General features: G+C 34.1%; 1 protein-coding gene across 1 annotated transcript in view; it reads right to left on the reverse strand.

Moving 5' to 3' along the window:
- Nucleotides 1-14,902, reverse strand: part of LOC137770052 (zinc-regulated GTPase metalloprotein activator 1A) — a 42,034-nt gene extending 27,132 nt beyond the window's left edge. Inside the window, exons 1-6 of the mRNA XM_068552424.1 lie at nt 14,640-14,902; nt 10,823-10,909; nt 8,875-8,971; nt 7,646-7,737; nt 1,592-1,651; nt 368-405 (exon numbers count right to left, since the gene is read on the reverse strand). Of these exons, the coding sequence (XP_068408525.1) occupies nt 368-405; nt 1,592-1,651; nt 7,646-7,737; nt 8,875-8,971; nt 10,823-10,909; nt 14,640-14,796 (531 nt within the window). The 5' untranslated portion in view covers nt 14,797-14,902. The remainder of the gene's footprint in view (nt 1-367; nt 406-1,591; nt 1,652-7,645; nt 7,738-8,874; nt 8,972-10,822; nt 10,910-14,639) is intronic.
- Between the last annotated feature and the right edge of the window lie 372 nt (nt 14,903-15,274).

Below are 15,274 nucleotides of genomic sequence, written 5' to 3' on the forward strand. Positions count from 1 at the left end.
ATAAACATTTAACTTAGAAACACAAAATAATAATTAAAAGACACACACAAATTTCATCTATTGTTCAGGATACTTTAAAAAAAACTATTTTTTTTTACCATAAGTATTTGCTTTATTATTCTTCATGCTTTTTAAACTTCCAAAATATGATATATTAAATTAAAAATGTAACTCACTGGCTTAACACACAGTTTCTGATAATATTACTGCCATTTTAAAAAGTACTATCTATTATATTTACAGTAGAAAAATATTTTTGTTAAGGATATTTCAAACAGTCACAAACATAGAAAAAATAATAAAATCAATCCCCATATAACCAGCTCTTAACAAATAATTAGTAACTCATAGCAATCTTTCAACTTACATTTAATCCATATTTTGAATCCACAACAGTTATGATACCTACAAAGGAATAAATCTTTAAATCATCTTTAATTTAAGAATTAAAATTAAAACTAGCCTATTTCAGTTCACAAATGTCTCTCAATAAAATACTGGTTTTTCTCTTGGCAGCACAGCTATTTAATTCAATTCCATTAGTAAGCAGATGCATTTCAAACATGAACGTAGCACTATTTTAAGGCACTAGATGGGACATAATAGAAACAAATATTTAAAATTAAACAAATAAAAAGAAAGATAAGATTTCTCTGGCCTTTAAAAAGCTTACAATCCAAAACATGAGACAAATTTCATAATATAAAGTGGAATGTGATAAATTACGCAAGACAGCTTATCTTTATTTTCACATAATCAAAATCGAGACTCTTCTTATTTAAATTATTGCTTAACAAATCTGAGGCATCTTAGAATACCTCTCACCAATCTAACTCACAACTGTTTTATCTAAGATGTACCTAAGTTTCCAAATGATCAATTAGTTTGGCAGTCTCTGAATTTATATGCTAAATAATTTTTTCAAAGGACAACAGCAGAATGAGTTTGATGACGCCTAAGGAATTTAACCAGCTACATTCCATATATATTAGGGCCAAATGATGAGGCCCAGCTTCAGAAATTCTTAAAGTTCACCCCTTAGTCTATGAAAAATATGGTCTACAGAAAGGTGAAGAATCAGGTGTGGGGTGTTGCAGGGAACATATTTGCCTAATCCAGAAAGTTTCTAATATGTCTTAAATGAAGTCTATGAATAAGATTGCCCAAAAGTGTTATGGTAAAGAGAGCAAGGGGTAGGGGGCTTTGTTTCATTCTTATCTTTAAGGGAAAATGAAAGCAGAAATTTGATCCTCATACTATATATGTTATTTAAAATAAAAAGCTCTAATATATACTAAGTGCATAAATTAAACAACAGGGAATATAGAAAATCTACATAGTATTTAAAAGGAAAACCTTAATGGAAGCACTAAACTGGTAGCTGAGATTATGATTGATATCTAGTTCTACTACTGTCTGGGGCTTTAGAATCAGTATGAACAAAGACTTATTTCATCATCAAACTAAACAAGCTTAAAAAGAGTACCAATACAAGGAATTTAAAGTATAATATGAATAAACAAAAATGATCTTAACCATAACATTAACATTTAACTTGAAAAATTTTTTAAAAATTCATTTCTAAACTTACCATCAAGATAAATATCAACCCCTAATTCAGCATCAACCCAAAACATAGAAGCTACAGCACCTGAAAATATATGATAGTAGTCATCAAATAAAAATATTTCTTCAAACTAGGAAACAAAATTCTATCCATAATGTTTTAATTTGCCCCAATGGAATTAGCAGGCAAACACATATATGAATTAAATATGGGTTTTCAATCTTCTTAAGGAAGTTACAGTGATAGAACCATTTACTATTTTATACCCATTTCTTCCCCTCTCTCTACTTCAATAAACAAAAAAAACCAACTCTTGTTACATACAAACCCGATATCAAGCTTTTACCAATGCCATAATAATTTACCAATAAATAATATCAAATAATTTGGGCAGAATGGCTGTGTGCACACAGGTCTTATTTTTATTTTCTCTCTCCTGAATATAAAAATCATACAGTTCACAAATAATTATCTCCCTAAAGGAAAGCAAAGCAAAACATAGATAAATCCAAAATCACTTGTCCAAAATTTTTTTTTAATTTTTTAAAATTTACTTGTAAGTTTTACAGAAGAATAAAAGTAAAATTATACACTCTATGGCCTTACTAATAAATCCTTACACTATTTATTAGTACTGATATAAAATTTAGAAATTTTTTTTAATTGAGAAAAAATAATTTCTAAATAAGAAATTAAAACTTGTTTTTGACAGAAACTGGTTCAATACCAAACCACACACCCTGATTAGTATGCCACAACACAAGAAAAAAGAAAACTGACAGTAAAGAAAGAATTTGATTTTTCAAAGCATCACAGGTCCAGTTAGTGACAGAGCTGTCTAAAAGGATGAGTCTTGGGGAAAAACAAGGATAACTGAACTCATTCCAATGTCTAAAGCCGTCCACCTACCCTGACGAGATGTGGTCTCCCAAGCATCACTCTGTGTCAACAATGAAATACCTGTCAGCAGTTTACAGTGATTACTCATGCAGGATATAGCAAGGGCCACAAGATCTAATGGTTTCCTGATATCTATTGATTTTTTCCCAAAAACTTAATAGTCTTCCAATTTGACTGAAATAGGATTTGTGAGTAACAGGGGCTGAATCAATGCCTGTCCTTTTCAAGGAAATTACTTTACCATGACAATTATTTAGCTTAGAACTGGAGAGTGTCAGTCTTCTAAACAGGAAACAACTGAATTGTCAATAAGAATTTTCTTCACTTACTTGGCTAACAACATGATTTTAATTAATGAAGGAGAAAAGTAAATCTATTGTGAGTATAATTACTCCAAACAATAAGTTATTTTTTAAAAGCATTAATTTTTTTCACTCAGTAAAATTCCCAGCATTGTACATAAATCTTTTTTTAAATTCATTGATTTCTATTCGGAGAGCTTATAAGTCCGATAGTTAACATTTGCCTAGTATTAAGTTGAACTGTAAGAGTGTATTAGAGCTTTTATTCTAAATCTGATGTGTATCTTTGGCTTAATACTTACCAGACTACAAAAGAAAGAACTACTTAAAATTTGGATGCAGGTGTTTAACAGGGGGAGTAAAGACGAGAGAATGAAGTTAATTAGTGATTCTAAACCCAGGGTAATTTTTCTCCCCAGGGAATATTTGGCAATGCCTGGAGAAATTTTTGGTCATCTCAACTACATGAATGCTACTGGCATGTAGTAGGTAGAAGCCAGGGATTCTGTTAAACATCCTACAGTACACAAGACAGCCTCCTAAAATAAAGAATTATTCAACCCAAAATGTCATTTGTACCAAGGTTAAAAAACCCTGAGCTAAATTATAGAATCTCCCTTCTTCAAAACCTAACAAAACAAAAAATAAAAATAAACAAAATAAAATTTTGAGAGCCAAATTTTATCAGCAGCAACCAAATATACAACTTCCTGCCATAATTTTTGGGTGATAGTAAAAATAAAAAACAGAAAGTTCTATGTGATGTATGATAGTCATTAGTTCTACCCCAATACTCAACAAGAGGTTATAGATAAGTAGTTTACAAAATCCTAATATTTATCAGAAATAGCTTTCAAAATGGTGAGAAGTAGAACTGAGGGAGAAATAAGCAATACAGGAAAAAGCCAACAAAGAAACTTCAAGGGTAAAATTTTCTAATCGTCTCCACACTTTCAGTGGAGGGGGTCACTTTCTAGGGCTCAGAGCAAAATGAAGAGAGAAGTCTGAAGCTCAACGATGTCCCTGCAAAAGGAACGGAAATCTATTCATGAGTAGTTTGAGCTAATACAGGAGGGGAACACTTGGTATTGTAGGAGAGCAGAGCCTAAAAGTCATATTGCCCATCTGGCTCTCTCAATCACTTCTTTTCTCTCTGCTTCCCCATCCCCGCTCCCAGCAATACCCAGCTTTCAAACTATGGCTCAAGAGAAAAACAAGTTTAGGTAACATGGGTAGGGTATTTAAAAAATTCATGAACACCACATCTAAGTAGACAGTTCTCTGAGCCTCCTACATCAAGCATAAACACGGTGAAAAAACTATGCACATGTTACTACAGATTAAAAGAAGCAAAAAGCAGATAAAAGGAGGGAAAGAAAAAAATGAACAAATGAATGGGGAATATAGATGGCAAAGAACCTGCTCTGGAAGGAAACATAACTGAAGAAACCAAAGAAAATTCCTAAGGGCTTCTTTATAATAAGAAAGATAAAAACAATATAATCTTAATTAAAAACAAGCTCTAGGTAATTCCCTGGCAGTCCAGTGGTTAGGACTTGACGCTTTCACTGCCGTGGCCCAGGTTCAATCCCTGGTTGGGGAACTAAGATCCCGCACGACATGGCCAATAAATAAATAAAAAGTTTTTTAAAAAGATCAAAAAGAAACAAGTAAAACTATTTTTTTAAAAAAAGGGAAGAGCTTTAAAAAAAAGAAAAAAAAAAGGCTCTAAAGCAAAATAAAACAGAATAATATGAAAAGGTAGTTTATAACGCTAAAGAAATAAAACTTAGGGCCAATGTACCATTACTTAATCAATTAATTCATTTAAAACATCAACAGACATTGGTGGAAACAATTACGGACAAAAATGAAGATTTGAGATGATTACAGTAAATGCAGAGGCAAAAGACATATCAAAACAATTAGAAGATAATAAATATGGAGAACAAAAGAAAATTCAACATACGAAAAATTCGTGTCATAAAGAAGAGAACACAATAATTTGACAGAAAAATTCTTCATGGTAATAAATAAGGAAAATATCCCTAAATGAAGCACTAATCCTACAGACTAAAGAGTATATTGTAATCCAGGAAAACATGATTATGAATGACACCTAGATGTATCTTGGTTATATTACTGAACTTTAAAAATAAAGAAAATTTTTTTCAGGCATTTTAGATGAAAAAGCGAGTCACTTTCAAGGAGGCAGGAAAAAAATCAGATTTTTCTACAGTAAAATTCATTGCTCCAATATAATAAAATAATGACCACAAAGTTCTAACGAAAGTGTTCTGAGGATATTACCTCCTGCCAAGTTGTTTTTCAAGACTGAAAACCACAGGCAGACATTCTCAAACATTAAAGGAAACAACAGCACTGAAACTCAAAGAATACAGCACTCACAAATCCTTCCCGATGAAAAGAGAAAAATACTGCACGAGGAAATCCAGCCAATCAAAAATACTAAGAGATCATGATGCAACATTTTCAAAGTTCTGAAGGAAAGAAATTGTGATACGAAAATTTTATACCTAGCCAAGTAATCCTTCAAGTATTAAAAAAAAAAAAAAAGACAAGCATTCTCAAGCAATGAAGTATGCAAGATCTAAAGGAATACAGCACTGAAACTTGAAAAGATTACCTGACCATGAAATTCAGTCAATCAAGAGATTGATCAACTCAGGAATGGAGGAGCCATAGTGCTGGTAAAACAGTTTAAACACAGGACTAAACAAAGTATGACAGAATATAAATGTTAGACACCTTGACAACATAGCAAAGAATACAATGAACCAAAACCAAATGGGAGAAGGTGGAAGTGTTTTAATTCCCTCATCCTTTATGCCAGAGAGTCAATAGGTACAACCCTGAAAATTTAAACATGTAGTTTAAAAAATAACTTGTCCAATTTATGTTCTTTATAATTTTTTCTTTTTTTTCTTATCTCTTATCTCATATCTCTTACAGTGAAGAAGCATTTATCTGACATTCAGCAATTCTTTCACTTCTTTCAAGTTCTCTTCTTTTAGGTTCAAGTAGAACTACATTAATAATTATTTAGAATAGCACAAAGAATGTGATCCTATTTTATAAAATTACTTCTGCATATTTACACATGGAACGGGGTTTCCCAAACTTATGCATGTGTAAGAATCACCTGGGGGGCTTATTAAAACAGATTGCTGGCTTACAATACAGCACATATAGTATTGTTGTAAAGTATACAACCTCTAACTGTATAGTGGTTATCTCTGAATTAAAAGTTGACATATTTTATTTCTTTCTAAAAAAAAAACAAAAAAAACCAGATTGCTGGGTCCCACCCTTAGAGATTCTGATTCCATAGAGCTCAGATGAGGCCCAAGAATCTGTATTTTTCCCAAGCTACCAGCTGAGGCTGATGCTGTCATTCAACATACCACAGCAAGTAGCCCTGGCACGGAGAAATCCTTGGAATAAAATTTACCTGCTTGTATTTTACAGTAGTGAGATATAGGGCAACATTTTTTTTAACTTTCTTCTTTGTATTTTCTTAGTTACTGTTTAAATTTTTTTTTAATGATCAATGTTTCATTTTCACCCAAACAATAAAAATCATTATTCTAAAGAAAGAAGAAACATCAAACTGTTTATACCTACAATTTGTACAAAAGCTTTCTCTGAGATTTTTATTTAATTTTTACTTCCTCTGAAAAGCTAAACTGTGTTTTAGTAAATTCACCTACTCTCAAAATTACAAGAATTTTTCTCTATGCAGTGGCTACAATGAAAGAAACTGATATTTTCTATTTCAAAAAGAGGCACACAATATACTTTCCCATCTTACCAGATTTAAATTAATATTTAACATCAATGTAATGGTCCAAGTCCTATCATCAGTCAGACCTCTTGGAAATGTATGAAAATGTATGAAAAATCCATGCCTACTATAAGGACCAAAAGAGCCTAACTCAATCCTAATTTGAAAACATAGGGACAATGTTATTACATAATACTTCAAAATAAAGTAACAATTGATTACATTTGAACCTTCAGTACACTCCAATATTTCTTTTAAACAATTATGACCCCTTCAATAAATTATTCCCAAACAGTTCTTTAATACGGTTTTATGGCGCAATGTCATAGACCCAGATCAAAAAAGAAATAATGGTATGGGTCAGCCTTACAAAACTAAATGTTCTGCATACTTGGAATAAAGATGTTAAGGAATAGAAACCCATTGTTAGAAACAGGTAGACTTTGTGTAGCTTTCAACAGGGAAGTTTGGATGTAATTCCATTCAGAGGTAAAAATTTCATAGATAATCATTATTAATTGCACACCAGAAAAAAAGCCTTGATGTAACTCTCTACCTTATGACAATATTTACAAATAAAATTATTTCAAGTTTAATAGTAGAAAAACAAAATGCTAACAATTAATTTAAAGGGAATAAGTATTTCTCGGATTTAACTCCAAAAGTCCTTAGATATCTCTAAATGACCCTCTACGAAAACTGGATTAAAAAGCAATCAGAATTAAGATCTCTGTAGAGCAGAACCAACCAAATATATACTAGAAGTAGAATGTCTCCTTTCTCCCTACATTTTATTAGATTTTTCTAATATTTTTAACAACTTTTGTTCATGCCAATAACCCTAATCGATAGAACTTCAAATTTTATTAGCATGTTAAAAGTACCAAACACTTTGATCATCATTCATCTGCCAAAGAAACATGCGACTCAGTATTTTTTCTCCTTTAAAGCAAAATAAAAATTTTTTAATTTAGAGTAAAGCTTTAATACTCATTTTAGATATTTCTCTAGTCCATTTATTTTTAAATGTTTAAGAACTATATTCTGGTTATTAATAATGACATTTCTTACCAGGATCTGCTAATCCAGTGGTCTCTAACAGTATGTAATCAAATTTCCCTTTCTTCTGCATCAAATTTTCAATAGCTCTAAGGCCACTGTCCCTGGAGAATGCCAAAACATGATATACGTTGATTGCCTGAATATTTTAAAGTGATCATCACAAACATTTAAAAATATATTTAGCAACCAGGGATAAAGATATCTTTAGGCATGTGGAAATTTACCTCAGTCCCAAGCTTCTAACATGTCCATCCAGTATTTACCAGTTTAGGGGAGGGGAGGGAAATGGATGCACATATGCTGACAGGTAACAAGAAATCAGATACTTGATGAGTTAATACTTTAATTTTATTAAAATTAAAAGCAGAGGGAATTTTAATATACCTGACTAAAGTAAGTCAGAACCTGTTATTTTTATAGCTTTATGAAAGAAAAAAATCAATATAGAAAATGACAAAATTTAGGAATTACAGTAGCTTAATATAACAGCTAAAGGGACACTACAATTAAATACCTTTCAATTCTGTTCTGAATTAGGGTAGCAGGCTTTAATTTCCTTTTTTTCTTAATAATATCAAAAGTGCAAGAAAATACTTAATTTTAATTGTCTAAGAAAATCTGTTATGTTTTAGCCTTGTTAATACACTTGACTCAAACACCTAAGATAGTAAATGATGTAGAAGAAATTTAATTCACTAGAATATACAAAATCAACCATATGGGTATTAATTTTCCTAATTTGCTCAACAAACACTTGAGTGACTACTATGTGTCACTCCTTTTCTAAGAGCTGTTATATTGGTGAATAAAACACTGTCCTTGGAAACAACTATAACTGGTGGAACAGGATGTGAGGTTTTTCTCTTTTTTCATGGTCATTTATTTTTGTTTTTAGAGGTTGAATTCTTGGAAATAAGACCAATGACTTATTAAATTCAGAATAATCATTTTTTATACATTAAATGAGACTTTCATGCACCACAGGGATTATTAATTAAACCCTGACATCAAAAATAACAACAAAAAACTCAATAAAAGGACCACAGCATTAGAGCAGATAGAAAAACAAGGCTTCAAGAAATGCTTTAAGAAAATGCATCCTAATAAGTCGTTTACTTGAAAATACAGTGAAGAAGATTATGTAGATTCAGTTAATTTACATAAGGAAATCAAAGCTAGAAACATAACCAATAAACATTTCCAGAAGCCAACAAGCACACAGTAAAAACATTCCTCACTTTACGGAACAGCAGAGGCAACCGTTTCTAAGTTCCAGCCATTCTTCGTAGAGTTCTCCACCTTGGCTGACAGCTAAGGATTTCTCCAATGCACTTCCTAGAATGATTAACAAGAAGCACTCTTTAGATTATGTCCACTAGTCAACCAAAAACAAAGATGAGTATACTCAATAATGGAGCAGATTTCAAAGCAGACAATACATTTCGTAACTTTTATTCTTTCATTCTATTCAGGCTGCCTCAATATTTTAAACTATACTACTCTAGATTATTTTAGCATTCCTTTCTTTAAGAGAATTTAAGCCCCTAAAGAGGCAAATGTAAAATCTACTTCCTCTTTAGGCCTCTTACTAGCCTGCTCCCATTTCCTAATAAAGTAGCTATTTTAAAGGCGTTCTTTCTTGTCCATGGCCAACTCTCTAGATAGACCAGTATGTTTATATATTGGTTTTTATATGCCCTTCAACCTCTTACCTATGGTTTCTTTTCACTCTTCCTCTAAATTGTTTCTGTGTCTACTAGACAGACTGTTCAGTATTCCCCGTATGAGTTATACCCTTAGTTCATTTTGAGGAAGCTTTGCTTGGCCAGGGTACCAATGTGCTCACTTAAAAATTAAATTTTAATCAAATACACATACGTTTCCTAGCAATGCTTACTTGAGAAAGGATAAAGTATATTTGAGAGCCTGAGATGCTTGTTATCAAATAAGAATGATTTAAAAGTCTTACTTTTCCTCCAGTAAAGAAACATACCCAAGCCAGGAAAGAGTTCTAAATGTCCAGTAAAGCAAATGACCAACAACAACAACAAAAAAAACCTGAATAATTTTTCACTTACATATATTTTTTGTTTATACTTCAGTTAGGCAATGATAAAAGAGTTTTGAAAGGGGCTGCTACAGAATTCAGGGTGTAGAGAACATTAATAAAATGAAAAGGAAAGTATAACAAATGTTGTAAAGGACAAAGTTGTAAAAAAGGTCCAGAAAGAATGAAGATAGTAAGAAATAATAATAAATGTAATCAGTGTCCGACAGAAGATCAGTTAATAAGAAGTTAGAATTTAAAACTATGATTAAAAAATCTTAGGATTTTTATTTTTGTCTAACAGGACTCTTTAGTTTATTGAAACTATCTTCAGTTTACTAAAACCAGAAATCAAGTTCAACTAACAGGCCTCCCATCCTGTTAATAAACCTAGCTCCTTTACCAATTTGTAACTGAAAAAAAAGTATAATTTAAGAAATACCCCAACTGAAGTTATATTTTTTGGCTAAACATGAGTTTTATTAAAATTCACACTTGAGAAGAAAAGCTTATAAAAGAAATCAGAGAATTGTGTCTAACACTGCTGTATACATTTTTTTAAACACAGTTCAATATTAAAGACAAAAAAACTGGAATGTTAAATGTACATATTTTCACAGATAAATGAAGTTGCTTGAGGATGGAGACCACATGTTTAACTTATTTTTTAAATCTTCTGTTTTAACTGCTTTGCAGAATAATAAACGTTCAACAAGATAAACTTATAAGCCTGAAGCATTTTCAAATATTTTTCAAAAGTTGCAATTATACAATACAGTCAGTACAAAAGGAACTTCCTAGTTGGTACAAAAATCTTCCTGAACGATTTTCTTTCATATCCTTAGATTTTTATTTCTGGAGATATTTATTTTATGCAAAAGTCTAATTTAATTCTGTTGGTATGAATTCTAAAGTTAAACAAAATAAAATTTTATAGAAATTATCTGATTTCAGTATCTCAAATCTATACAAAATAAAGCTTGACATAAATGAATCTAATTTTTCCAAAACTATCTACAGCAATGTGTTCACATTATAATATCTTGCATTTTCATTTTAAAACATGGAATATCAATTCACCAGTTGAATTAACTGTCCAATAAATTCTTGCAGCATGGCATTTACTGAACTTTACTTACCTTCCCCAAATTCATTTAAAATCACTGCTATTCTTTTACTGTGTTGCTCTGTCAAAATATAGTTCAGAAGTGTTGTCTTCCCAGCACCTATAAAATATGTTTGTTTTAATAACAAAATTCAAAGACTAATTTTAAAGACACAAAAAAAGATATAAAGGGACTTCCCTGGTGGTCCAGTGGTAAAGAATCCGCCTTACAATGCAGGGGACGCAGGTTTGATCACTGGTCAGGGAACTGACCCACATGCCGCAGGGCAACTAAGCCCGAGTGCCACAACTACTGAGCTTGCGGGCCTCAACTAAAGAGGCTGCGTGCTGCAAACTACAGAGCCCACGCGCCCTGGAGGCCGCGCGCCACAACTAGAGAGAGGAAACCTGCACACCACAACTAGAGAGAAGCCCGAGCGCCGCAATGAAGAGCCCACGCACCGCAACGAAAGATCCCGCGTGCCTCAACAAAGATCCCACATGCCACAACTAAGACCCGATGCAGCCAAAATAAATTAATAAATTAATAAATTAAAGTCTTAAAAAAAAAGATATAAAGAGTCCCAACACTCTTTAAAATTTGCATGCTATTCAAATATTATTTAACAATGGTAAGAGAAGATTCTAGAGGAAAAGATTAAAGTATCCTTTGAAGACTATTAAAAATGCTTCATGCTAACATAAAATTTTATAAATATTTACAAATACTCCAACAAGGTGGGTCACATAGATTTCTTTGACCTCACATGACAAAAAAAATATGCCTTTTATATAACTTACACAATTAATGTAAGGGCATCTAAATTTTCTATTAAATAAGGAATTATTGAAGTAATGGCTCCTAAGGAATAAAGTACTTGTGTAGTTTATAAAACATAAAATATTTAAATCCCTTCACATGATGACAATGTTTCTTAGTCAAGAATATATGGTTTACTTCCCCAGAATTTACACATAAAGACCTTTCTTTTATTTTAACATTCATCATTAACCAGACACAAATTCAGAATGTCTATATGCCTACTTTTAGTATGCTTAAAGCAATCTATAAAATTGATTACACACACACACATACAATGGAGAATGGACCTAGGAAATGTTAACAAAAGACACAATAATCAGTATTAGGAAAGAAAAGTTCATAAAGCTACACTAACTCTATCCAGTAGGTGGCATATTACACCTAATAGATTCAGCTCAAGCAGAAGAAAAACTTTTGTCTTGTGAGCCATACATACCAAAGTCCATGGAGGGGAAAACAAACAAACAAACAAAAAAACAAACAAACCCTAATTGCATGCACATACTAGTGTAGTTCAACTGTATAAATATGTCATTTATTTACCTATTTTTCTGCTGGTGCGCATTTGGGTTGTTTCTAGTGTTTTGCTGTTACAAATAGTGCTGCTAAGAACTTTTACAGGTAAGCTTGTACACATCTTCTGAAGGACATTTACAAGATTTCTAGGGTATAACTAGGCGGGATTTACTGAGTAATAGAGTATTAATATCTTCAACTTTTTGGGGTCACATTCGTATAAAGCTATCAAAGGGATGGAAGGCTTGTATTTAGCGGGCTTTAGGAAGCTCAATATCACTAAACGTTGACATTTAGAATGGAAGGGACAGAACTTAAGGACACATGGCAATGAGAAAATTCTTAAAACTAGTCCAGGTGTGAGACAGGTGCCCTGAGCATAAGTGCTGCCCTAAGCAGTGGCAGTGAAAATGGAAAGGAAGGGCTGGATGTAGGAGACCTAATAGAATTACTAGGGCTTCACAATTAACCATATTATGAAGCAAAAGACGTTAAGACACAGTTCAGTCAGTCAAAAGTCTCCTATGGACCAGATTTTATACTGAGCCTTGGTGAAAAATGCACAAGACACAGACAAACTCTCTCTACCTTCAGGAAGCTTAGAAACATGAAAGGAAATGGGAGAAGGAGGGGAATTCAGAGCAATAAAGAGGCAATTATGTCACGGGATGACACATTCAATAGATGTACAAGATGTCAGGGAGCACCTAAGAGGGACATCTAGCCAGAGGACTAACAGAAGAAAGCATTCCTGGGGCCAAAACACTTGGCACATTGTAGAAGTAAAAGTCGTTCAGTGTGGCTGGGCCACAGTTTCGCAGGCTAAAGAGGTTGTCAAGAGCCAGATTGTAAAGCTCTTGTAATTCATGTTAAGGAATCTGAACTTTAACCCAAATAGAAACCACTGAAGGGTGTGACAAAATCAGATTGACATTCATAAAGATCATTAACGCTCAAATACAGAGAATATATTAAAGGGCACCATGACTCAAGACCAGTTAGGAAGCTTTTAGAATATTCCAGATGGTTGGGCTCACAGAAGCAACCATCATTCATGATGGGATGGTAAGATGAAGTTTGATACATGCTGAGTTTGACATGTCTGCCGGACATCAAAATAGAAACCAGCTGGGTATGAAGTTAAAAGGATGGACAGAGAGGGAAAAAAATAAATTTTAAAGGAGAAGCCAGGAAAATCTGATGAAAAATGTGATGGAAACCAAGGGAACAAGAGCTCAAGAAAGAGAAAATGGTCAAGAATAAGTAAGGAAACTATCCCCTAGATTCAGCAACAAAGTTGCTGGCATTAGTCCTCACTCCTAAGCTTCAGACCATCATCTCCAATGCTCTTCTGATCTAACAGTGAGCAAAATGGGGAAAGACAGGAGGGCAAGTCTAAACTATACTGTTTCAGACAAGAAATGTGCTCAACTTCGCAGTAGAGCAGCCTCTGAATAACAGTGGGAAATTCCTTTAATAATAAATAAACTCCTTTATAAAATTAATCCTGAGTAAAAATGAAAATAAACTTAGTCTACAAAGCAACAAAAGAGAAATGCCAGTGATTTAATTCCTATTTTTATGTAAAAGGCCCTCAGGTGCACCAAGTTTGTACTTGTCTCCAGCAGCATCTAGGAGTGGTATTATTTTCCCAGATCGTTTCACTTTATCTACATTTCTTAACTTTTTCCACACTTTTAATATGGTATTTATTCTAGCCCTTCTAGTTAACTGTAAAGTTTTAAAATAATACTTCTCAAACTTTTCCAGTCAAGTACCTCTAGTGTAAGCGCGTAAACTGTCCTTCAGGAAATTGTACTATGTTTATAAAGCTATGAATTCAAGTGATCCCATGAACTCCTGAAAGTCCTCAGTTTAAGAAATATAGCCTTTGAGGGCACAGTAATTTTATTCTTACTCTTTCTCCTACAGTACTTTACAAACAGACCTCAAAAAAAATGTTTGAGATATTAGTACTTTACACGAAAGGTTGTTAGAGACTGGCTCGTGAGGAACAGGAATTATACTGAGGAATGGTCCTCGGGTGTCGGGCATTTTCAGAAAGGTCACACTTTAATTGGAACAGAGTTATACGGTAGGTATTTCTTGCCCCACTAAGCAGAAGAGAAAAGCAAAGGCAGACAGGTGACTGGAACTATTTCCGTTTTCAAGTGAGGCAGGTGAACTTTAGAAATACAAGGTAACTTGTTAGAGGTCACATGCATAATGAGGGGCGGGTCCGTGCTTCACACTGCAAAGCCAGAACTAGTTTCAAAAATGCGAGGCTAATTTTCAATCTCACTTGATAAATGTGACCCTAACTTAGAGGGGTCTGAGCATAACCTCTGAGATGAAAAGCAACCCAGTCGGGGAGCAAGTGACCCAGCCCCTACCTCAGGGACATTTGCTGTCGGCCAGAAGGCCCCGATGCCTAAGGAGAACAGGCACCGTCAGCCTCAAACTCACAGGACAACAGCGTTCACTGCATTTTCTGACCGGAACTGTTAGTTACCTAAATACCCGGTGATAATTGTGACTGGGATCTTAGCGCCGGGGCCAGACGTTTCCTCCTTCTCCTCTCTTTGCTTCGTCTTAATGGGGACCAATTCAGGACAATCCTCCTCCGCCTGCTCCTCTTCATCATCCGCAGAGCCAATAGCATGAAACATCCTGGCAAACAGCACAGCACACCTCCACCTAAGAGCAAACACCTGGGATCAAAACGCCGGCCTGCAGCTGCGCACGCTAAGCGCGCGGCGCGTGCTTGACGTCATCACGCCGCGACGCGTGGCGCCTCCTGATGCCGCCCACGGTTATTACCTGGTCTCCGGCTGAGGACCGCCTTCCTTCTTAGACACGCCCCCAGGGGAACTGGGCAGATCCTTGGGGCGTGTTCTCTGAACCGGACCCGAGCGAGGCGGACTTGCTGGGCCCAGACCTGACGCCGTCTCTGTGTGCGCCTTTAGCCTTAAAAGCTAATGGCTGGCTGATGGTAGGGTTGAGTCCCAGGTGGTTGGAACCTGGAGTGAGTAGCCTGTCCTAAACAGCTCTCATGAGGAATAGGTTTTATCAACTTGACATTTCTTAGTATCATTAAAAAATTTTTTTAATTCATAGGAGAAACAATGGGAAGCTGTTAACACTGCA

The sequence above is a fragment of the Eschrichtius robustus genome, chromosome 10 (genome assembly GCF_028021215.1).
Source record: "Eschrichtius robustus isolate mEscRob2 chromosome 10, mEscRob2.pri, whole genome shotgun sequence".
In the NCBI taxonomy this organism is placed as follows: domain Eukaryota; kingdom Metazoa; phylum Chordata; class Mammalia; order Artiodactyla; family Eschrichtiidae; genus Eschrichtius; species Eschrichtius robustus.